Source organism: Ailuropoda melanoleuca, chromosome 1 (assembly GCF_002007445.2).
Source record: "Ailuropoda melanoleuca isolate Jingjing chromosome 1, ASM200744v2, whole genome shotgun sequence".
NCBI classification, from domain to species: domain Eukaryota; kingdom Metazoa; phylum Chordata; class Mammalia; order Carnivora; family Ursidae; genus Ailuropoda; species Ailuropoda melanoleuca.
Window position 1 is genome coordinate 101802630 of NC_048218.1, and position 25969 is coordinate 101828598.

A 25969-nucleotide genomic window follows, 5' to 3' on the forward strand; every position below is an offset into this window, starting at 1 on the left:
CATTCACCAAATTGTTGCTATCTTTCCATTCCCAAAAGATCCAGGGTTCCAGTAAGATCAATGGTTGTCCACAAAGGAAAAATAATATGAACTACAAGCTACAGAGAACCTTCTTCTTACACGGTTGACTCCAGCAGTATGGTAAAAATAATTCTTTTAAAAAAATTTTTACTTTTTTTTATTTTTTAAAGATTTTATTTATTCAACAGAGAGAGAGACAGCCAGTGAGAGAGGGAACACAAGCAGGGGGAGTGGGAGAGGAAGAAGCAGGCTCCCAGCAGACCAGGGAGCCTGACGTGGGGCTAGATGTCAGGACCCTGGGATCACGCCCTGAGCGGAAGGCAGACGCTTAACGACTGAGCCACCCAGGCGCCCCAGTAAAAATAATTCTGAAAAGAGGCAATTTCAGCAACATGTGAACATAAAGAATTGACATTTAATCTATGTCACATAGTTTTATGGGTGGCCCCACATGAAGCACTGTGTCATAAGAAGAAATATATATTTAATTCAACTTTTGTTTACTTTCTATGATAAATTGGGAGGGAAAAAATAGCTATAAATGCTCTAACTGCTATATGATGCGTAGAAGTTACACTGTTTTAAATACAATTATTAAAGTGTGTTTTCATATTTGAATATAATGATTCAAGTTATCATCAGTGTAATGATTTAAGCAGAAAAAAAATAATTACAACATCTGTTCTATTGGGATTTTCTCTATCAAGTAAATTTATGCAGAAGTGTTATTTAGAATTTATGCTTTATGACAACTTCCCAGTATGTTATTAGTATACTAAAGTATGCATAAGAGGAAAATGTTAACATCTTTAATTAATACATGCTCAATTACTTTTTGTTATAAAAATGAACAGACATGTATGCATCTTATTCTAGTAACTAATTACAGGCATGAAACACACTAATAAAATTAACAGGATGTAACATGGAAAACTAGGAGAATATAAGCACAGTCACAGAGTTCTATTTCCAAAGTGAAGAAAGCAAGATACTAGGATTATAGAGTGATAGTGGATTTTCTGTTCTTTCTTCCCCTCTGAAACAACAAAATTTAAGGGTTAAGATTTTATATTCTCATAAACTTCAAACTTTTCCTAAAAACAGATTAATGCTTGAATTCTAGAATAAAAAAGCTAAAGCTGAATTTTTAAATGGTATAAAAGGGAACGACTGAATTATTAAGTATCTTGCTCAAACACACATATCACCTGTCTAAGAAATTTTGAGACAATCAATCATTCAGGTTTACAGAATACCAAATGCATTTTTCTAAATGTCACAAAAAGGCTGAGCAGAGTTTCTCCAAGGACACTCCAACTTTAGAATGTTAACTGTGGAGACAGATTAAGCTATTTGTGGGAAAGGAGAGCGGAAATATGCTACCTTAAGAAGTTAAAGAGAAAGGTCAATGTAAAGTCTGATAAATGTTAAGAATGTAATATGGAACAAAAAAGAATACACTGTGTAAAGAAATAAGAATAAAACTCATATATATTAGCAATTTAAAATCTCTTTCCTTAAAATTCAGAATTATTTATTTTAATGTAATTTATCAAAATAATTTCTCATAAAACAGTACTAGGATAATTTCACTTTATTTTTTAAAATCTTAAAGCTAGCTGGCTATTATATAACACATAAAATCTGATTTAAATAATTTTACCTTTATTAACATCACTGTAGTATTGTGTTAGTGAAAACTGAGACTGTTTTTAAACATTTTACTTTCTTATAACTAATACATATGATAAACCTAGCTAGCTGTACATTCAATCTTGAATATATAAAAGAATACATAGCCAATAGGGAGATAATTGGGTAAGCAAAATCAGCTTTAAAAATTAGTATGTTTTAAGAGTTTTATAGAATGTTTAGCAACTTAAGTTGTTGAAAATCAAAGTTTTATTCCTAAAGTACGGACAATATAAAGCTAGCACATCCAAGAACATTCAGATATCAGAAGAAAGTTAAGTACAGTACTGATTTAACAAGAGATTGGTCTTATGTGTATAATCCAGCACCATTACTTTCTCTGTTAAAACAATCAAAACTAAACATATCAAATGCAAGGCTATTTATTTTTTGTTGATTTTCACAGGTGATCCTTTGATGTTGAGTTTGTCCACAAAAACATTTGATCTCCTTCCACGTTCAATGGCTGGACTTTGATGTTTCTCTCTGAGAAATAGAATATGAACATTAATACCATTTTAAAATGGCCAATAGTTTACAAATTAATACAAACATGATTTAACAAAAAACCAATGCAACTTATGGAGAGTTTTATCTAAAACTTCCGTAATAGCTTTGAAAAACATATGAGAGACTATTTCATTAACATTTAAGAAAGCAACAGCTGCTTTCCTGAGCTAGATTGAACTGTTTAACCATGCCATTCAACATGGTAGCCACTAGCCACATCATTTACATTTAAATTAATTAAAATAAAATAAAGTTTAAAATTCAGTTCCTCAGCTGCATCAGCCATATTTCAATGTGGTTCAACAGCCACATGTGGCTCTTGGCTGCCATAATGGACAGTATAGATACACAACATTTTTGTTATTACAGAAAATCATTCCTGAGAGTTCAATTGGACAGTGTTAGTTTATAGAAAATGCCACTGATAGGGCCACAGATTTATAGATCATCTTTATTTTTTATTTTTTATTTTTTTTTAAAGATTTTTATTTTTATTTATTCGACAGAGATAGAGACAGCCAGCGAGAGAGGGAACACAAGCAGGGGGAGTGGGAGAGGAAGAAGCAGGCTCATAGCAGAGGAGCCTGATGTGGGGCTCGATCCCATAATGCCGGGATCACGCCCTGAGCCGAAGGCAGACGCCCAACCGCTGTGCCACCCAAGCGCCCCTATAGATCATCTTTAAAGAGCAAAGCTTTCTCTAACAGGGACCTGGATTTCATAGTCAAACCTAGCACTATAAAGTTTTTTTTATCAATAAACTTTACAAAGTGAGACAAATATTGTCTGAAAGTAATATGGAAGCTAATTTTCTATGGAAAATATTAGAGTTTTAAATTCCTAAATAAGTATATTAAAAGATGCTAGCACATAAAATTCTGCTCAAGGCTTCTGATTTACTTGATACCCACTTGTCCACCGCTGATTCTGTGAAGCCTTCCACCTTTCGCAGCAATCCTCCACTCTCTTATGGCCTAGAACAGATTTCTGTTTTAAGGCCTGATGAGGCCTCTCTCTCTCAAGTGTAAATTTAATAGGAACTAGGTATTGTTTTCCATTTTTTCCCCAGAGAAACAAATTAAATCTTAACTCTAGAGTATACTAGAATATACACTAAATGTACAAAAATCTCTATAATCTTTAAGGTGTGGTTTCAGCACAGCTATTCCAATGGTAATCCTAAAGGAGGCTAAAGTTTTGGAAAAATGCTTCCAAAATATCTAATTTGTAATACCTAATATAGGTGCAAATAATGTTATATATTATGCAAGTATCTAAAAATGCATTTAACATTGACTTGCTGGGAATTTTTGTTAAGCTTTTCAAATAGAGGCCCTCTCTCCTTATCATATCTCTAGATACCAGTATCTTTACTTGGCATGAAATGTATGACTCCTACTATATTCAGAGTAAAATCTGTTTTATAAGAATAACTACATTATAGTATTTCACTTTTCCTTAGAAGGATTTTAGCCCCTATCTTCTGAGGCGTAATTTGCTAGTGAGTTACTAATCATACAATCTTAAAATATTATGGGTTTTTAGATACAAATTCAAATTTGTGTGGAATGCTAAGATATAAGGTAAAATCATTACATCCTTCACTAAAGATACTGTTGATACAAACAACGGATGTTAATCAAAACTTCCTGACACAGAGGTAAAGTTACATAACCTTTCTTCTAATTCTTCTTAAAAAAACACAATTTATTTTAGAAATAACCTTTACCTTCTTTTAAGTTCTCGGCAGCCTGAATTCTCATGACCAACACTTCGCATCCTAGGGTTTTCTACATTGCGCCATTGTCCCACTGGTTTGTACTTCAAAATCTCATTTTGCCACTCATTGTCAAAAGCATGAGCATCACCTACATTAAATATCAAAATAAAGGGGCAAGTATTAAGATATCAACTGTCAGTAACCGCCTTGGCTCCCACATACTTGATTCTGGCCTTGTGCTTCCATCAGCCTAACCTCAAGATAGAGGTGGGGAACTGTTCCAAATATAAAGGTTTTTGATTCAGAGTAATATTTCCTTTTTTGTTTGTTCCTCTTTTATTCCTATTGGTAATTTGGTTACTGACGATCTGGTTTTTCATGCACCTGCTGGATATCATATTATTCTATCCAATGAACCCTTTGACCCAATTACACTGACTTACAGTCTTTCTTCCTGGATCATCTTCCTGGTAATCATGCTTTTCCTCTGTACTTGGGCACTTCTCCTGTAACTAGCACTTCCTATTAACCTCACTGTTTTCCTACATAACTTGGCCTACCTGGAAAGCTTCTGTTGTCAATTTCCTAAGACAGGTTACTCATCTCAACTGTCAATTTGTTATGAAGTAGGTAATCTAACTTCAATAACAACAACAATCAGTAAATGATAATACTTGTTCCATCAGGTGGCCTTTATAATAATAATGTGTTCCCTCACTAAATTTTTCTTCAAAATGTTAATTACTGTGAAGTATTCTGTGTACATTTAACTATGACAAAACTACAAAGGTTAAAATTAAAGAAAGGTTAAGAAGTTGTAGCTTCTATCTCATTACATAAGAATTATTTTCTCTAAGCCAACCATAAGAGAATTTCTTTTTCTAAAATGATATAATTTAAGCCATTTTCATTCAAAAAATTTAAATTTAAAGTGACAAAACACTTTCATTCAAAATACTTATTGAAAGTAGGAGATGAATATAACCCAAAAACTACAATGAGAAGAGTTAAAACACTGGAAGGACTTAAATGCATTGAAGAATGAATATAAAATCTAGAAAATGGAAAGACGTACTTGATATATACATGATATATTATCTAACAATACAAGAAATTAAAATCTTATCTATACAAAACCTGAAGTGTCCAACAATACAGAATGGTTTAAATAAATTATGGCCCCTTCATGAAAACTTTTAGGTAACCATTTAGAATGTTTTTGAAAAATAATATCATAGGTGACTGTTTTCACAATTATAATGGCGAATTAAAATAAGCACAATATAAACTAGATAGTAAAATATCAATTTTGAGAAAAAGTGTATGTGTTTATATACACATAAAACTACTGGGAACAAATACACTAAAACATTAGTAGTTATTTTGGGTTGAGATTATGGATAATTTTACTTTTCTTCTTTATACTCTATAATACTTTTCAAATATACCTCAGAAATATTTAAAAACTCATTTTGCCTACTGGAAGTCTTATTAAATGGCAATCCAAAAGATTCCATTTTCCAAGTATTTTTTTAAATTTTTTTTTAAAGATTTTATTTATTTATTTATTTGACAGAGATAGAGACAGCCAGCGAGAGAGGGAACACAAGCAGGGGGAGTGGGAGAGGAAGAAGCAGGCTCATAGCGGAGGAGCCTGACATGGGACTCGATCCCATAACGCCGGGATCACGCCCTGAGCCGAAGGCAGATGCTTAACTGCTGTGCCACCCAGGCGCCCCTCCATTTTCCAAGTATAAAACAAAAAAAATAACATTACATAAAAATCACTATAAAAAAACAAATGTACTATGAAACAATGAAACCACAATTTTATTATTTTGATAAGGTAGTCCTTACACATATCATTCACAAAATACCTCAAAATGACATCTTATGAAATGTTTCTACAAAAAACATTGGGTTCTACCAGTACAGCTGTTATTTTAAGAGGAAGAATGCTATTTTCTGTGACAACTTACTTTCATTCATATTGATGAACTCTTGATTGACCTCTTCATCTCCAGTCTTGTTGTTCTTTGACTTTTTAATGACATGAGCTCGGTCATGAAGATGATGACCAATAGCCATTTTTTCTAGTCCACTATCAGAATCTCTCATTGCTCTCCTAGTTTCCTTTATCTGTAAAAATGAAGGAAAAAAATTAGTTATTACTTAAATATACAGAGAATGGATGTAATTCTCAACTCCTCAGGACCTGTTTACTTACAGAGGTAAGACCATAAATATACAGCTTTAAAAACACTGGGTACTCAGTTCCACTACTAACTTGCAGTAAAATTGTGGTAATTGTTCTCTGATATTTTCAGAACTGCTTAAAATTAAAATGTCTAAGGCAAATAGAACCAATACAATTTAAACTTTTTCTAAGTTATAATCAAATAGTATAACAAATAATAATTATATAAAACTTAGTGCCTTCAACACTGTCCTTAACACAGTGTAATAATTGGGAGTACATCCCTATTAAGCTAGGGCAACTGATTATTCAGCAGTCATGTTGATGGGCTTGAATCTCATGGGTCCTACATATCAACTCTATGGTTTATGAGACTATTCATGATAGCCAATGACTATTAATATTAGCATGGTTTGCTATGGGATGTCTACAACTGAATTGTTTACATTTAAGATGTATGTCGTTTTTAGCAAGTTAAAATGAAAATGCACTATGGCAAGAGCATCATTAAAAGTTATGTCTTTATATGTAAGAACTAAAAAATGAACTATTCATACCCACTAAACAGGCAAACCTAATGGTTTTTTGCTATAAATACTAATGAGGAAGTGTGGAAATGGGAACTCTCATACCAGACTTTGTGGGAGCCAACTGTTTCAATCACTATGTGAAAGTAACTTAGTAATTTTTACATAAAGATGAAGACACCCACCTCCTACAAATCAACAATACCATTCCTAGACTATTTGCATAAGAAGACATGGGTAAAGATAAGTGAAAAATTAGAAATACCTAAATATCAATCAACAGGAAAATAGATTAAAAACTGTTGTATATTCATATTTTGGATAATACATATAAGTCAAAATAAAGAACTAGAGCTGCATATAACAACTTGAATAAATCTCAGAAGCATATTACTGAGCAAAGTCAAGTTGCAGAGTACACACGCAGCATGAAACCATTTATATGAAGTTTAGAAACCCATAAAATAATTATCATATATTTTATGAAAGCATACATAAGAAAATTATAAAAACATACATGAGAATGATAAGTTCCAGATACAAGAAAATGGTTGTTTTGTGGAGAGAGTAAAAGGGAAAAGGAACCAGGGAGGGAACAGTGCACTGAAAGCTTTAACTGCATCTAATATTTTTGCTTAAAAAGAAAACAAAACAAGAGACAAGTTAAAGCAGATAGAGAAAAATGTTATGATTTGACTAAACTGGGTGGGAGGAATGTGGATATCTATTATATTATTTTCTATATCTTTTCTGTACACTTGAAGTATTTCAGGAGTTAACAAAACTCATTTACTTCAGATATAAAGTAAAAGTAGACATTTATTCATGAGACAAAGACTTCTTTTAGTGTCTGCTTACCTGGTCAACATGTAAAGGTAATAATAAACATCAATAGATATTTACATGAAAAAAGGCACCAGAGGTAGGGGTTAGGGGTAGGAAAAAAATGCCTTAAACTAAGTAAATACAGTTAGCATTATTGTTTTTCACAGTGATATGTGTCTTCTTCCCTCATCTCTACCCCCAGAGTATCAGATCAAGCTTTAATAATTAAAATCCAATATAGGTGATCTATCATTCCACAACTTTATGAAGTTCCAAGAATGCTCAGAAAATACTTACTCCTCCTGGAGCCCTACGGGTTTGAGTTGAGGCCTGGAAAACCTTTGGTGGTTCATCTCCTACTTTGGAATAAGTCATAACTGAGGAAGAACTAAATGAATGTCCATTTGGATCCACTGAAAGGTGACCCTAGAGGTAAATATAAATTTTAAGTCCAGAGAGCTTAGTCAAATACGAAGAATTGACATCAGAGGATTCAAGTAAGTAACAATACTAGCTAAAGTTCTACTAAGGATACCATACTATCAGTATGGAAATCCAAATGGCACCCCCAGGAAGATCCTCATCTCCTTCCATGTTAGGTTACAATTCTCACTCTCCTTGTGAGGAACAGTAAGAAGTGACTCACTCAGAGATCCTTAAGTCTTTGTGACCAAAGACTTGCAGCTCAGATTTAAATACAGATGCTGTGCCCTGAACCCTATGATGCTTTTACAGTCAGTGGTTGACCCCTGTGTGCAATTTTGCCAATGCTGAGCTAATTAGCCATACACCAAGAAGTTTTATACCTCCTGTGGGTACCAGATTGTTAGATTATGAAAATCATTAATAATGCCATTAAGAATGATTTGGACATTCTGAAATGATCCTTAGATTCTAAACTGGATGACTAAAATAATATGAGTCTTCTTCATATTGAATCAAGTTAATTTTTTGATGTTAATATTATGAGTAGAAAAGAGTATTAGCACTAGTTTATGACTATTTGGACTTTATGGATCTAATCCAATGCCTAAACATCATTCCTGAAATTTCTGTCTTCAGCTTTTTTAAAGAAAACACTAAAACTTGATTTCCTAAATGTTACAAATCCTTTTAAGTAGACAAGCTAAAAATAACTAAAAAGTCTAAATTCATATATAAAATGTTCATTTACAATAGTGATTTTCAGCAGGATAAATGTTTTTGAGGTTGTTGTGTTTTTTTTAATTTTGAAAGTTAATTAAAGCTTTTTCAAACTCGTAGGTTGTGAAATCAATTTGGTGGGTTCTGACCAGGATTTTTAAAATATGAACTAAAATAAAAAATAAGAGCACACACTGTAAATAATATGATCATTTTCTCACAAAACTTCTGTTTCAGGTTTATTTTTACAGTACACAAGTATTGTGTACTAGAGGTCATACTGTTAAGCTACATTTTTCAGCCACTGTGGACCACGATTAAAAAAGTTGAAAGCCACTATAATATAGGGTACCAATAACTGAAAATAATGTTCTCATCAATTTTTTAGTACTTACAAAGTTTCTTTGTATTTCCTGCATACTGTTTCGCATATTTAACATCATTCGGTCCATTGCCTGAAAAGGGTTGACATCTGTACGCTACAGGACATTAGGAAGTATGTTATTAACTATCAGTACAACACAAAAGCAGCAAATAAACCTTCCCAAAACAGCTGAAAAAATTTTTTTTCTTGATTTACTCAGTGGGAGCTCATGCAGCAATTGACCAGGCAAAGATAATTTAAGAACTATACAAAAAAGCGATTTGTTAAAGAAAAAATGGAAGCACATACAAAATCTCAAGCAGCCAACATATAAATGATTAGGGAGTTGCAACACTATAAACACATGCATACATACATGTGTATATATACACATACATACATGCATGAACATATAAACACATTTATCAACTTTCTCAAAACACAATTCAGTTAATATTTAAGTACTGAGTGGTGTATTCTGGGCTGGGACAATTCTAGCATAGAATAGTTTTCAAGTTTTTCCTTCTTCCCTCTCAATATCTCACCATGCAAATCGATAAAACTTGGGTATAAGATACCAATGTTACTTCCACCAGTACAACACAGCTGATAGAAACTGCCTCTGAGGTCTCCAGCTCTCCTTTACATAAGAGGATCCAAGTAACAGAGGCTAATTCACTCTACTCGTAGACCTGGAATTTGCTGCCTACCGTGGAAGGCTCAATAGAACATTCCCTGTAGGCATGGCATATGCTTCTTTAGAAGAATAGTTAATTCCTCTAGAACTGTGGTTTCTTAGTAAAGATTGATTTTGACTCCCAGGGGACATTCATTAATAATTATATTCATTTTTGTGTGTCACAACTGAGGAAGGGGGTATGACTGTCATTTAGTGAGTAAACGTCAGAGACGCTGCTAAAATCCTACAAAAAATAGGACAGCCCCCCTAGAATAAGAATTATCTAGCCTAACATGGCAATGGTGTCAGGGGCTGAGCGGCTCTGCTCTCGAAAAATCTTTTAAGTTTTACCATTAGAACAGTCACGAGAAATTAAAAAGAGAAGCACACATTTTAGTGTGCCACCTGATACATTGTTTACTACTATAAAACAGAAGGAGCATTTGATTCAAGGAACTCCTCCACTCAAACAGGAGTCTTTTAATCCTGTAAGACACTGTAGTTCAATGCCAGTATTTCAGCCCCTCTAGAGATTCTTTTACTATAAGCCAAGCTGGGACTCAATAAAGAATTATCAAAGGCCTGTCTACGTCTCTGCCTTCCAATGGGTTTTTATTACTTGTAACAATGGGAAACAGATGAGAAAACCAAATTCTTCTTTAAAACCTGCACTTAACACCATAGGGAACAACAAAGGCACATTTAGGAGATACTGATATATCTTTGGGTACACAAAGGACTGCAGTAGAATTAATCTGCATTTCAGAGATTCAACACAATTCAGGAAACATTCTGAATACTTTGTTTCAACACCAGGTTGAGAAATCAGGGCTATATAAGAGATAGAATTCCTGAGTTGGAAAGGCTAACCCAAATCAGAGGAGAAGGAAGAAAAGATCAGATGTTTGGGTATATTCTGCCCTTTTCTCAATTCACTGTCAAATCACCATCCAAAATGTACCTGTACTTGGCCCAAAACCTTGGAGTGACAAAAGTGTGGGAACAAATTAGAGCTAAGATTCCAGTGGGCTCCTAAAGACTTTGGGAACTTTGTACACATGCTCTTCTCTCTGCCTGAACGTTTTTATCCTGACTCTCAGCATAGTTTCTTCTCATTATTCCAGTAACACCTCCTTAGAAGGGCCACCTATAAAAGTAATCTCTGCTTCACCTCCCGTCTGTCATTATATCATTACCCTGCTTCATCTCCTTCAGAGCACTTTGAAGTACTTTATCTGAAATTATTTTGCTTTTTATTGCCTGTCTTCCCACTCCATAGAAATCATCTTTGTGAAGGCAGGGCTATCTTCTCTGTCTTATTCATTATTATAACCTCAATACTTTTAAAGTAATTCCCTGGCATATAAGGAGGGCTCAATAAACATTTGCTGAATGAATGAACAAATTATCTCTAGCTTGGCTCAAACCCATATATTCAATTGTTCACCAGATAAATCCACCTGGACATACTACAGATGCCTCAAATGCCCAACACCCCAAACTGAAATGATCCTTTGACCACCCCTGCTCTCATATCTGTACTGTATGAATGCGCCATTCCTTAGCTCAGTGGCATTCCCATCTAGCTAATTCCTCATGCCAAAAAATGGGCGCAGTACTTTCCTTTTCCCTCTTTACTGTCCTTTCAACCCAGTAAATCCCCGAGTTTTACCCATTTCACCTCTTTAACTCTCAAATGAGACACTGCAGCCATTGCCCTAGTAGAACCCATTACTAAATTTCCCAGAACACCCCAACAGCCTCCTGGCCTCCCTGCCTCAACTAGCGTTCCCTTCTAATCTGTCCTTCCACTGAAGGCACAATAATCTTTCAAAAATGAGAATCTGCCTCTATTACCATTATGCTGAAACTTCATCAACTGATTCCCCTGTTCTTTTTTTTTTTTTTTTTAAAGATTTTATTTATTTATCCGACAGAGACAGAGACAGCCAGCGAGAGAGGGAACACAAGCAGGGGGAGTGGGAGAGGAAGAAGCAGGCTCACAGCAGAGGAGCCTGATGTGGGGCTCGATCCCACAACGCCGGGATCACGCCCTGAGCCGAAGGCAGACGCCTAACCGCTGTGCCGCCCAGGCGCCCCTGATTCCCCTGTTCTTAAGATAATGTCCACAGTCCTTACCAGGATCAAAAGAAGTCCCTGGTTACCATCCTATCTTTATCTGCTCTCCAACTTATGCTCCAGGGCCAAGTGATCCTAAACATCTTTGAGCTCCTGAGCCACCAGCTCTTGGCACATGCTATCTCTTCTGTGTTGAACACTCTTTTTCTCCTCTCCCTGCTTTCCCTTGCTAACTCCTATTCAACCTTAAGGTCCCAGAAATCTTCTCTGATTAACCTCCACACCACCACCCTACCACCAAAAGGTCTGGGTAACCGGGTTTTTTTCCTATCTGTGCTTTCATAGCATGCTAAACTTCCTGATCATTTTACTCATAACTCTGTGCTGTAACTGCTTTTTTAATTTGTCAATTTGTCCCACTGTAAACTCTGGTGAGAAAGGACAAATATTAGGTATGTCAGACTTTAAGGAGACAGATAAGTCTAATACAAGAAGAAACTTTTTCATAAGAGAATAGATGCATCCATAGGAAATGTTCCAAAGTCATGCTATTCTCTGCTACTCCCCAGGCTGCTTTTAACTGTATTAGAAACTAGCATCACAGAAAAGAAAGAAACACAAGTGGGAGAAAAGCTGGTTGTAGAGTAGCCATACTTAGATGTGGGAAAGGAAAAGCTGCACGAACAAATTAACTTTAGAAACTTTTAGAAAAAGCAGACAATCTGAGCTTCTCCAAATGTGCTCCTCTAGGTACAGTTTGGTGCTTTTGCATCTTTTGGAAAGTCATCATAAGCATGCGGAAGTGTCCAAACTTTCAAACAAACTATGGGAATCCCTTTTGTAAATCAAGCGAATATTCATCTGTTAAAATGTATTTTTTCTTTTCTGAAGACTGATTTTATATATGTTGATGTGACTTAATTCAGAAAAAACATGCCTGAATACTCTAATACATAAAACAGGTTTCAGTACAAATTCTAAAAAGCTATTTTGAAAATAAGTGAAACTGCATGCCAATTCACCTTGAGTTAATAAAAAATAAATATTTGTCAGAAAATATTGCTAAAATGGTTTGTGTCTCATGATACGAACCATACCACCAAAACTGCCAAAAGGCACAAGAGAATTCATTGCCTAGAAAAAAAATCCAGTTAATTTTGGTTATGATATTTATTATATAATAATCCCCGAAAAACAAAGAAATGTACTATATAATCACATAGTTCAGAGCTAACAAACTTAATAAAAAAATCCTCAAAATATATTTTAAAAACTATCCACTTATTATTCATCATAGAGCTTGACAGGAGCCTGGAAGACAAACAGGGAGACCATATACCACTTTTAAATGTGACTACTGTAGTATTTACCAAGGGCAGTTGAAAGAAAAAGTCTTTGCTGTAGATCAAGACAAACATTTCTCAAAGAAAATGCAAATTCACACAAAATTAATTAAAACATAAGGCACAATGACTAAGATCTCATCTTTCCTTTGCTCAACTATTCCATATTTTTAAAAGATGAGCTAATCTTGCTTATAACCAATTACAAATAAGCAATTATTTACATTAATAACATTTCAAAAATAGAGATATTGGGCAAAAAAATTAATGAATATCTCCCAAGAATTAATACATGGAATAAAAAATATAGACTTCAGAAAGGATCACACACAGATTTAAAAATATGCAGGGTCTTTGATAAGCAAAAGAATGTTAAGTATAATAGATGGAATTAACTAATAGTTCACAAATTGTATTCCTCAGTAGATACAGATAAGTAAAAATAAAATTTTAGACAAACATATATACACATTAAAAACTTTCATTACTTGGAAGTTTCAAATACTGAAAGTAAAATTTAATTTTTTGGGTAAATGGTATATATAAAGTTTTACCATCATTCAGTGATAATTTTCTTGTGTAAATTATGTTGAAAAATAGAGAAAACTGTGTATTTATATTAAATTTTATAATGAATGTTATCAGATTACATATATTTATACTATATATTTAGAACAGTAATCTCCAAAGTGTATTGGATGCATCAATATAATTTCTCTATTTCTTTTCACTGAAATCAAAAACATTGTAGATTGACTCTGGTGCCATCACTCTAAATGTTAGATAGTCGCATGTCATACCTTGAATTATTTTTTTTAATTTTTTTTTTAAAGATTTTATTTATTTATTTGACAGAGATAGAGACAGCCAGAGAGAGAGGGAACACAAGCAGGGGGAGTGGGAGAGGAAGAAGCAGGCCCATAGTGGAGGAGCCTGATGTGGGGCTCAATCCCATAACGCCGGGATCACGCCCTGAGCCGAAGGCAGACGCCCAACCGCTGTGCCACCCAGGCGCCCCTGTCATATCTTGAATTATAAACTGCTTAATTAAATATATTTACAGATTAAATTATCTAGTTTTAGGGGCCTCTGGGTGGCTCAGTCAGTTGGGCAGCCGACTCTTGATTTCAATTGAGGTCATAATCTCAGGGTCATGGTATCGAGCCCCAAACTGGGGTGTGCTTGTCCCTTTCCCTCTGCCCCTCCCTCTACTCCTCCCCGCCCCCCGCTCAATCTCTATCTCTAAAATGAATAAGTAAAATCTAAAAAATAAAAAAAATTAAAAAAAAATAAATTATCTAGTTTTAAGCAAAACTAATCCTCCTAAAATGGACAAGTGGTTTAAAAATATGCCCATAAAGAAATCATGAACTAAAGAAAATGCTAATAATATAAACAAGAAAATAGCATAGCTGATGCTTCCCCTATTTCTGTAGGAGTCTGTTTTCCTTCATAAAATGGCTGATAAAGATGACAAATGTCAGAGAGCCTGCATGGTTCAGTTGGTTAAGCTTCTGACTCTTGATTTCAGCTTAGGTTATGATCTCAAGGTCATGAGATCGAGCCCATCATCAGGCTGTGCACCGGGCCTGGTGTTTGCTTAGGATTCTCTCTCCCCCTTTCCTTCTTCCCCTCCCCCCACTCATGCGCATACATGCACTCTCTTTCTCCCTCAAATACATAACAAAAATCTTAAAAAAAATTTTTTTTAAACTTTATGGCTTCACTAGAGAGAGAGAGAGAGAGAGGTTTTCTATGAATTTTTATTAAAGTTTAAATGGACTAGAACTGCTCACATGCTCAAAAAAGCCTATTGTTCTCTTGGCTGTGCTCTTTTCAAATAGCAGCAGTATTTCCCATCTTCTGCAGTCAATTTCTTTTCTTTCTTTTTTTTTTTTTAAGATTTTATTTATTTATTCGACAGAGATAGAGACAGCCAGCGAGAGAGGGAACACAAGCAGGGGGAGTGGGAGAGGAAGAAGCAGGCTCATAGCAGAGGAGCCTGATGCGGGGCTCGATCCCAGAACGCTGGGATCACGCCCTGAGCTGAAGGCAGACGCTTAACCGCTGTGCCACCCAGGCACCCCTAAAAGTTAATCTAAGTTTTGAAGGCCCAAAGTATCCATGCAAAACAAACTACAGACACATGAAAAATGATGGTTTAAGTTTGGCTTATAATATATAACTCTATGGTCCTAAAGTTTGATAGTGCAGTGGAATTTCATAAAGCTAACAATTCATTGTTAAAGGATTCAACTTTCCAACAGGTCCATCTTTTTATATAATAGTTATTTCTATAACATAAGCATTATTCATGTCCTAACATCATAGATATATTCTTCCGTAATAATTTTCCTCAAATTCCATAGGACCTTCTCACTAACTTAAAATAACTTACAGTCAAGGAATTTTCACCATCATCATGTCTCATATGATTATGAGCTCTTCCTCTACCATCAGAGATGCTGAGCAAGTCTCTTCCAAAAGGTTCAGAAAAACTTCTCATCATCTGTCGCATACTTTCTCGGTGTGCAATAAAAGAATCACTGTTGAAAAGACATATAATCATCCAAGAGTAAGTGTTGGAATTTTAATAATAAGTAGGCAGCTAAATATTACAAAGAATTATTTTGAGTTGATATGCTTGTTAAAGAGACAAAAGAAGAGTTTAGGCAAATGGAATTATCTCACAAAGACCCATTACTTATGAATACAAAAACTGTTCCATTTGCTATCTACTATAATTAATCTATGTATAATAAAAATACACCTTTATTTATCCCTTAGTGTATAAAAATGACAAATACAAAGTAACACATCTCAGGTAGCTTAAGCCAGCATTAAGGGAAATGGCAAAAAAGGACTGAAAAATACTGCTACCAGGTAGAGCTCATTTAGGCAGCCAAAAATATAAATTCTAGTAAGAACCAATAAAGAATGCTGGCTTATTTAGTTTTTAACTCTTGTTTATGAAATATGAGCACTGAGAACTATAGCTATGTTATGAATACTGTAAATATACATTATTGTAATAGTCAAAAATAAAGCTATAGATCACCTTTATGAGGCTTTTGTTTCTAGGAACTCTTCGTATCAGAAATCACCACATAGTAAAAATATCTCCTAAGTCTTTAGATAGCTGTTCTCAAACTTTTTTTGAAATTACCAAGTAACCAATGAGCAGGTTAGAAATGCAGATTTCTGTCTCCCAACAATATTCCAGTTGAATTTACTAGTTCTGGGTGTGATTTGTGGACATGCATCCCTGGTGACCTTATTTGAAGTAGTCTCTTCACCAAACTTTGAGGAATAGTATCCCTTCTGTATATGAAGTACCTGAATTAATTAGAACCCAAGCCTTTCTCCCTGAACCTAAGTTTCCACAGCTGTAAAATGAGGATAATATTGCACATTCCTGGTGTTGAGATTAAAGCACGTAATCTGAAGGCACAAAGCATAGTATGTGGTCCATAGAATATGTTGAATGTTAATTTCCCTTACCTCTCTTCTTAACTCATATATGAATGCTACTCCCTATTATTCTATTAATAATATTAAAAATCTCTCATTGAAAAAAGATATGTGTTTTATTTAAAAATACATATAACAATAATCATGTTTCAGGCCCTTTTCTATTTGTATAAATATCAGTGTTCTTAATCAGATGTTATCCCATTCACCACAAGTCCCATTCAAGAATGTGATATTTTTACTGCCTTATTACAGTGTTTTTTTAGCTTCATTTCAGTTGGAAAGTCACCCACTGGTCAATTCCTTATTGCTCACTCTTAGAACTTAAGGCACATCACCATTGGAGCGTACTTTACCAAGGCAATCTTAGTCTTCCCCATAATCTGTTGGAGTCCCCTAATAGCCAGTCCCCCTTTCAGACTTCTCCACCCTAGTGTCATCCTCCTTATGTCACTCTTCCCACTTATAATTCTAAACTCCAATCTTCTTATGTCATCACGAGAAAGCTCAAAAATTCTGTCTTCCTTCAGTAGTCCCAGGCAGAAAAACCTTTTCTTTTTAATTCTGCAGTATTTGTATACAGAAATGTATTGGTCCATTTATCATTAGTTCATTCAGCTTTATTGCTAGGTACATTGTACGTATATGACTATATCACAATGTAATCATAAAACTGTTTCTAGTTTTTTGCTATTGAGAATAAAGCTCCTATGAACATTCATCTGTTGTTTGCGTATATGCAGTTTCATTTCTCTTGTGTAAAATAACGAGGAGTGGGATTGAGTGATTAACTTTATAAAAAATGTGAACTGAGAGTTCTAGTTGTGCTACATTCTTACTGATAGTTGGTACTGTCAGTCTTTTTAATTCTAGCCATTTGAGTGGTGGTGTAATAGTATCTCATATTTTGTATGTCATTCATAGATCTTCTCTGATAAAACAGGTGTTAAATTTCCCCCCCCTATTTTAAAAAACCAGGTTGTTTGTCTTATTGTTATGGACTTGCAAGAGTCCTTTATATATTGTAGACATAAGACTTTTATCAGATATTAGTCTTGTAAGTATTTTTTTCCTAGTCTTGGTCTTGCCTTCTCATTTTCTTAACATCAACTTATTCAGCCACATAGCTATGGATTTTTGTTAGGTCTTCAGTTTTCACCAGACTATGACTTTTGTGTAGTTTTATTTCTGACTAAGTTTTCTATCTCCGTCTTTCCTTTCATCTTTGTTCAATTTCAATTCTTATAACATTGTACATATTTCTATAAGCTGCTTTCAATTGTTTTTAGGAGATGAGGGGTAAGTACAATTTTTAAAATGAAGGGACGAATTGGAATAGGAAGTTAGAAGTAGATAAACTGAGGGAAGTATGGTTTAAGAAAGTAAATTGTGTTATTTTAATGTACCTTCTGAATTTACTCTGTGAAAGTTAAAAGGCTTCCATTTTTATTTTATATCTTCTAATATAAGAAATTTATTTGTGGTTTTCTCACAAAATGTTTGATATTATTAAACTTTATTTCAGTTAGGAATATTATAAACTTGATTATCTAGTCTCTGGTAAACTAATGAACTCACTAATTTATATGGGTGGTAGGCAGCCTCTAAGATGGCCCCCAATGATCCCCTTCCCTTAAGTATGGGCTGGATTTACTGACTTGTCTCTAATAGAATGTGGCTTCTGCTTGGTCATTGTCTTAGCAAGATAACTCGCTCTGGGGCAAGCAGCGGCTACGCTGTGATGTAGCCCTGTGAGGCCTACATAAGTGAGCTTAGAAGCAGATTTTTGAGACCAGTCAACAACCACGTGAAAGAACTCGGAAGTAAATTCTCCATCAGTCAAGCCTTGAGATGACGGCAGCTTTGACTCATGACTTGATGCAGCCCCCTAAGAAGCCCTGAATCACAACCACCTAGGTAAGCGGCTCCTGGGTTTCTAACCAACAGAAATTATATATTAAATGTTCGATGTTTTAAGCTACTAAATTACAGCAGCAATAGATTACTAATACATATTATATCCCAAGGAACAGTGCATTAACACATCTAAAACTGTGCCCATTCTAAGTCTTCAATTTTGCTGGTTTTTAATCTAAAGACTGGGAAGGAAATGAATGCAAATCCATAAAAATAAGTAGTTTGTAGGTCTGTTTTGGCATTGTGAGGAAATTGTTTTTAGATTTTCAACAATTTGGAGACTATGTTTGGGATGGTACAAATTAAAATATAAGCTTCTATAAACCTCAGGAGTATGGGGTTTCTCAGACAGCTAATCTTACTCTAGAACAGTTGAAACGGAGGCACAAGAACCCCATGAAACTGTTGACTAGAAGATATAAGTCTCATGTATTAAAACACTGGAGCCAGAGAAAACCAACTGGTTTAAATGAGTACCCCTTCTCCAATCAAAAGTCACTAAGGAAGAGGTTCAGAACTGCAGGTATTGACTGCAATGCAGCTGCTTCTCTATGTAGCATGACCCAGGGGAGTAGGGACTTTAAGAACAGGAAGCAACTCTCCCCCAAAATGATGGAGACACCACCTGATAAGCAGAATGATTCAAATTCAGTAAACATGTATCATGTATACCGTGTGTCAAGCACAGACGCTGATTTGTGGTCTAGAGGAACTTACAGTCTGACAGAGAAATGAGACATATGTTTTAAAACTAAGATTATAAAACTTGGATATTAGTTTAGCTAATGTAAGAAATTGCCATAAATTCAGTGATTTAAAACAACAAATTTACACTTTTATAGTTCAGAGGTCAGAAGCCCAGAATGGATATCACTGGGCTACAATCAAGGCGTTGGCAGGGCCGGGTTCATTCTGGAGGCTGTGGGGGAAATCTGTTTCTTCCTTGCCTTTTTTCAAGCTTCTAGAGACTGCCCCTATTCCTTGGCTTGCGACCTATTTTTTTTTCCATTTTCAAAGCCAGCAGCATAGTATCTTCAAATCTCTCTGAGTCTTCCACATTTAAAGGACCCCTGTGATTAAATTGAGCCTACCTTGGTAATGCAGGTTAATCTCTTATTTTAAGGTGATTAATAATCTTAATTTCATTTGTAACCTTAATTCCTCCTTGTCATGTAAATGAACATATTCAAAATTCTGGGGTTAGGACATGGACATCTTTGGGAGAAGGGGAATTATTCCACCTACTACAGACATATTCTTAAAATCACATTTAAAGCATCCCAATTGTTCTTCCTAGTCTGCATAAAAGTCTTAGAAGATTGAAATGCTATAAAATACACCTGTGATTAACCTGGCACTAGAATACTGAATGGGATTTCTATGACTGATGATTAAGACAGTAATAAAGAACATAAGCCTACATTACGATAAGCCAAAAAAGTTCTTGAAAGCATCAGCTCCTGAAGTATCCACCTCAATGGCAGCATTGTCTCTGCACTAAATGGCCTGATTTGCAACCATTATTTCTTCTTATAATTCAAAGTGACTTTTGAGGTCCTTTTCTTAGACTACTAAAAGAAAAAAAAAAGTAAGAACTTATAAGGAAATCCTACCAATGAAAACTACCTTCTGTTCTTAATGTACCAAAGTAAGGCATCTAGTATACTTCTCTGCCCCACCAACCCCATTTCCTTAAACTCTCTGAGCTACTGTCTCCTTCCCTTTAGCAGTTAAAATCTTCCAGTAGTCATCTACACTTGTATCCTTTACTTGGAGCATTCACTTTATTTTACAAATGCCCCTTCCCTTCCCTTCACTTCTGCATTAAAGCTCCAAGGAGTCCCTCAACCTTCCAATTACTGAAACCCAAAGGTCATTCCTGTTCCTTGAATACGCAGCATGTCTAACTTTGGAGCAATGTATTGTTCCATTGTCTGATAAATGTCTCCTTTAAATTCTTTCTTTGTTCATTTTCCTTCTCATGCTTGACAGAGCTTCCTGAGTGTCATGGATAGGCAACTGGTGTGTAAAAATGTTGACATGCTCAGCCTTGAAGCAGTTGGTTGGGGCCTGAACCCGCCAAAACCCCTGGCGCTGGTTACTTCTGTCTTTCATCAGTCTTTCCTTCTTGTACCCCAAGATGCTTTGTAAATATTTTCTAATTGTGAGTGACATTAGAATGTTAAAAACTACTGTCTCCTAAAGACATACAGTTCCCAACTTATGATGGTTTTACTTAATGATTTTTGGAATTATGATGGCATGAGAATGCTACACATGGCTTATCTGGGCATAGAAATCTAGATCATTTCTCCTATTTTGAGGACCTATATTGCTTCATTATCTTCCTTCCTTAGTGTTAAGAGAAGAGTAATGACAATCTGGTTCTCATTCTTTCTAAAGAATCTACACTCTCATGGCTCAGTCAATACAGCATCTGCCTTCAGCTCAGGGCATGATCACGGGGCCCTGGGATCGAGACCTGCGTTGAGCCCGAGCCCTGCCTCCGGCTCCCTGCTCAGCCAGGAGTCTGCCTCTCCCCCTGCTCATGCGCTCGTGCTTATTCTCTCTCTCTCTCATAAATAAATAAATAAATAAATAAATAAATAAATAAATAAATAAATAAATAAATAAATAAAATCTTAAAGAATCTACACTCTCTGGAAGATCTATGGTTCTTTTCTTTATATATATATTTTAATGTATCAATTACATTATCATGCATCCAAGTATAGAACTTTTAAAAAAATCCTGACAACTCTCAAATTTCCCTTTCCGATCTGTGTTCTAAGGATTTCAGTCTTTGGCTAGTTTTAGAAATTGTTCTCAAAACATTTCTTTGTATATTTACTATTCTATCTGTTCCTTCTTTGTAGAACTTTGAACCTTCTGTGATTTTTGTCCCACATATTGGAAGAAATTCCTTGGCTCAGTTTCCCAGGTTACTAATTTAGTCTTTGTGAAAATTTTACTTAACTTGTTTTTTTTTCATTTTAAAATCAAAATTTTAATTTCTGGTATCTCTGGTTAGTTTGTTCAAAACAAATGCACTATCCTCCGACATCTCTAAAGTTTTTCACATTCGATCCATTTCAAACTCCTCTCAATGTGCTTTTCTATACTGCAGACACTAGAAAGCTTAAGATTTAGTTTCCTAGACTCTATTGCAGCAAAGTTTCTGGATTTAGGTTCTGCCAATTATGGGCATTTGAGAACTGGAAAGCAGAAGTGCGGCAGAGTCTGTGTGTGTACTATTACTTCTCTTATTTGGTAAGCATGGACACAGAGGTACAGTCTTTCTGTAGCAGTGTTGCCAAAACTCCGAGGGTGATCACTACAGCTTATGGGTATTGGGGGCCAGGCAAGGGAAATCCATTTGGCTGGCATGGCTCCTCACAGGTACACCATGACTTTAGAGCCCCCAGCAGTAGCAGCAGCTTCCCAATTCAACAATTCCTAGTGCGGGAAGTGACCACTGCTCCCTCCGTGGTCTGGACCTCTGACATGGCTTTGGGAGTCATTCCTGAAAGTGCAATCGAGAGGCTGTTTCTTAGGCCATCATAATGATTCTCCAAGCTGTTTAAAGCCCTGTAAAAAATTCTTTTCTGCCTAAAGTCAGTAAATTTTGTTTTCTACAACTGAACCAATGTAAGTAGGAAAGTATACATTTACTTTAATCCCACTCTAGCACTTCTAAGTAGTATTGATTATTCAAACTATTTTAACATGTTTCTTTTAAGTAATCTTTTCTTTTTTCTTTTCTACTTTCTTTTCTTTCCCTCAAAAAGAAGGCATAGGTTACCATTATTTCAAAGGGGAAATTTTTTAAAAATTCAAGTTAAAAATAGTCTTATTTGTGTTAGCCCATCCTCTTCATAAGTAAAGACTATTGATAATAAAATAACATACAGAAAATACTGTTCGTCTTTTCTGCTAGATTAAAAGCTTCTGGAGAATCATGAACGTCTCTCTCGCTCACTCCACTATCCAAAATTAGCCTGCAGATGTTTCTTTACTGACTGACGGAACAATAACTAAAAAAGGACAGGAAAAGAGCCATTAAAAACTTTTCAGCATTTTTAAAAGAATTTAAATGGAATATTATGCCACCTTTAAAAGAGCAAGGCAGATGTTTATGGGATGACATGGAAGGATTAACAAGATATACAGTATACCTCCATTTGTGTAAAAAATTCATATATATATGCTTATAAATGCACAGAACATATCTCTAGGAAGCTATGCAGCAAACTCGTCACCGTGGTTGCATTCGGGAGGGTAACTAGATGGTTGAGGGCCAAAGGTGAGAGGGAGTCTTTTTTTTTTTTTTTTGGTCTCAATAACCTATTTTATTGAAGTATAGAACACACAGAAAAGTACATAGATCATAATTGTATAAATCGCTGAGCTTTTTTCCCATCTTAAGCACTTTTTTTTAAAGATTTTATTTATTTATTCGACAGAGATAGAGACAGCCAGAGAGAGAGGGAACACAAGCAGGGGGAGTGGGAGAGGAAGAAGCAGGCTCACAGCAGAGGAGCCTGATGTGGGGCTTGATCCCAGAACGCTGGGATCACGCCCTGAGCCAAAGGCAGACACTTAACCGTTGTGCCCCCCAGGTGCCCCCCATCTTAAGAATTTTTAAATGCACAGTTTAAAGTATACTTACATTGTTGTGGAAAGGGAGTCTTTTATAACCATATACCCTTCTGTACCTTTTGTTTTTGCCATAAGCATGTATTACGTATTCCCAAAACACACTTTTGAAAATGTAAAGTACCTTGATACCTTATAAAATAAGGTACTAATTACCAAATGTTGGATGTTACTGAATTTTAAGTTTAAAAAAATTTTTTTCGGGGCGCCTGGGTAGCGCAGTCCTTAAGCGTCTGCCTTCGGCTCAAGGCGTGATCCCGGAGTTCTGGAATCGAGTCCCACATCGGGCTCCTCCGCTGAGAGCCTGCTTCTTCCTCTCCCACTCCCCCTGCTGTGTTCCCTCTCTCGCTGGCTGTCTCTCTGTCACATAAATAAATAAAATCTTAAAAAAAAATTTTTTTTTTCAAGTCGTCTAGTGCACATGTAAATATGGAAAATTGATATGGGAAAAGAGTTCTGCAATTCCAAATCATATGCAAATGTTCATTCCAGGCTGTATAAATGTGTTTTTCTTTCTTAATAGTAATAAAGCTTATCTCTTAGCAAATCCCACTAAAATGCTGTAAAATAAAGTATGCCAATTTATCTTATTCTGTGAAAACCCTAAAAGTATATTAGCTTGTCAAAGTTTGTGGTGAGATGCTACTAAATTTTATGTTTTAATGATGTAATAGTTCCCAACTGTTATCAATTAGGTATTAGTTTTAAAAATATGCTAAGGCAGAAACTGCACTCCAAACACATTGTGTAGTTCTGAGGCCTTATTGCCTTGATTAAACTTGGGACATAATTCCTGAAAATTGAGTGTAGAAATGTTATATTGTTTTGAATGATTGAGTCTACCAAATATGGTGCAAAGGTGAGTGTTTTTAACTTAAAGGATTTGATTTTTTTTAACTATGGTGATTAACTAACACTGCTTTGCAGTTCAGAAACACGGTGTCTCAGCAGTAAAGTTTTACTAAAAATAAAGAACAAGGTGTCAATAGTTCCATCAATCACAATTTAATCTTCTCAGAAAGCAGTGCCATTGCCCAGGTACACTTGATGATATTACAAAGTATTAAAAATAAAAAGATGAGTATTCTCTAAATAAATCTAACAGGGAGGCTGTATATGAGAGTGTTTCTAGACTACTTTTTTTTTTTTTAAAGATTTTATTTATTTATTCGACAGAGATACAGACAGCCAGTGAGAGAGGGAACACAAGCAGGGGGAGTGAGAGAGGAAGAAGCAGGCTCATAGGGGAGGAGCCTGATGTGGGGCTCGATCCCATAACGCCAGGATCATGCCCTGAGCCAAAGGCAGACGCTTAACTGCTGTGCCACCCAGGCACCCCTCTAGACTGCTTTATTCTACAGATTTGTTTATTCTTTTTTTTTTTTTTAAAGATTTTATTTATTTATTCGACAGAGATAGAGACAGCCAGTGAGAGAGGGAACACAAGCAGGGGGAGTGGGAAAGGAACAAGCAGGCTCCTAGCAGAGGAGCCTGATGTGGGGCTCGATCCCAGAACGCCCCTGTTTATTCTTGTCCAATATCAGTTGTTTTAACAGAAACTGTTAAATAGAAAAAGATAGTTAATAATGACTTAAATATCGGGGTGCCTGGGTGGCACAGCAGTTAAGCGTCTGCCTTTGGCTCAGGGCATGATCCCGGCGTTATGGGATCGAGCCCCACATCAGGCTCCTCCGCTACGAGCCTGCTTCTTCCTCTCCCACTCCCCCTGCTTGTGTTCCCTCTCTCACTGGCTGTCTCTACCTCTGTCGAATAAATAAAAAATAATAATAATAATAATGACTTAAATATCAATAGCAGGTTACCCGCTTACCTGACCAACATGATAATTTCCAACCACCTCCACATTAGGACCACTGCTGCTCTGGATGATTGATAACCACTTTAAAAATCACTTGTTTGACAAATCCATATTCTAAAAAATTGTAACATGTCAGTACTCTTACTTCTCCATTTGCTCTCCTGCCATAACTCTCTTGTCCTCTACATACCAATCCACTTAGGAACACTGCTGTACTTTCCAGCCTTCTCCCTGCTCATTGACAAATTTTATGCAAAGTCATAAAAGGAAAGTGCTCTCTCCAGTGTGTGCAGGTTGAAGATACTCTTATTGCAACTGAATACAAAAATTTCTACAGGAAAATTAATTAATCAAATTATTAACTGAATCTCTCAGAATGAAGAGTCGCTTTAGATAAATGTTGGGTATTAACTGGAAAAACATAATTGTACTAAATTCACTCAGGAAATATAAAATGAAGACACCAGACATTAGCTTTACTTAGCTATTATATATATCTTATTATTTCCAACTAAAGACAGACTTTAACGTATTAAGAAAAAAAAAGATATTATACATACGATGCAGAAAAATATCATAAACAAGGTCATTTTTCCATGAATTCTTGTGGGATTTTTAGTTTGGGATTTTTGTCTTATTGATAAGAGTGACAGGCACAGAAAATTTAACAGACTACTATTCCTAAATTTTCCACCTGTTAAAGGTTTCAGAATCACTACTCTAACAGGATCGTAGGTAACTAGCGTTATAAGGAAGTTGCAACATTTTTTTTTTAAAGATTTTATTTATTTATTTGACAGAGATAGAGACAGCCAGTGAGAGAGGGAACACAAGCAGGGGGAGTGGGAGAGGAAGAAGCAGGCTCATAGCAGAGGAGCCTGACGTGGGGCTCGATCCCATTAACACCGGGATCAGGCCCTGAGCCGAAGGCAGACGCTTAACCGCTGTGCCACCCAGGCGCCACAGGAAGTTGTAACATTTAAAAATTAAATGGATCAATGGCACA

The 25969-nt window shown here is 35.5% G+C and overlaps 1 protein-coding gene across 2 annotated transcripts in view; it reads right to left on the reverse strand.

The window, feature by feature from the left end:
* Positions 1 to 1900: 1900 nt before the first annotated feature.
* Positions 1901 to 25969, reverse strand: part of MLF1 (myeloid leukemia factor 1) — a 31379-nt gene continuing 7310 nt past the window's right edge. The window contains exons 2-8 of one of the 2 annotated variants that reach the window (XM_019799227.2): positions 15499 to 15646; positions 12850 to 12891; positions 9031 to 9114; positions 7790 to 7918; positions 5923 to 6082; positions 3953 to 4091; positions 1901 to 2199 (exon numbers count right to left, since the gene is read on the reverse strand). In XM_019799227.2, coding sequence (XP_019654786.1) covers positions 2097 to 2199; positions 3953 to 4091; positions 5923 to 6082; positions 7790 to 7918; positions 9031 to 9114; positions 12850 to 12891; positions 15499 to 15646 — 805 coding nt within the window. In that variant the 3' untranslated portion in view covers positions 1901 to 2096. The remainder of the gene's footprint in view (positions 2200 to 3952; positions 4092 to 5922; positions 6083 to 7789; positions 7919 to 9030; positions 9115 to 12849; positions 12892 to 15498; positions 15647 to 25969) is intronic. The other variant, XM_011224420.3, reaches the window with a different exon arrangement.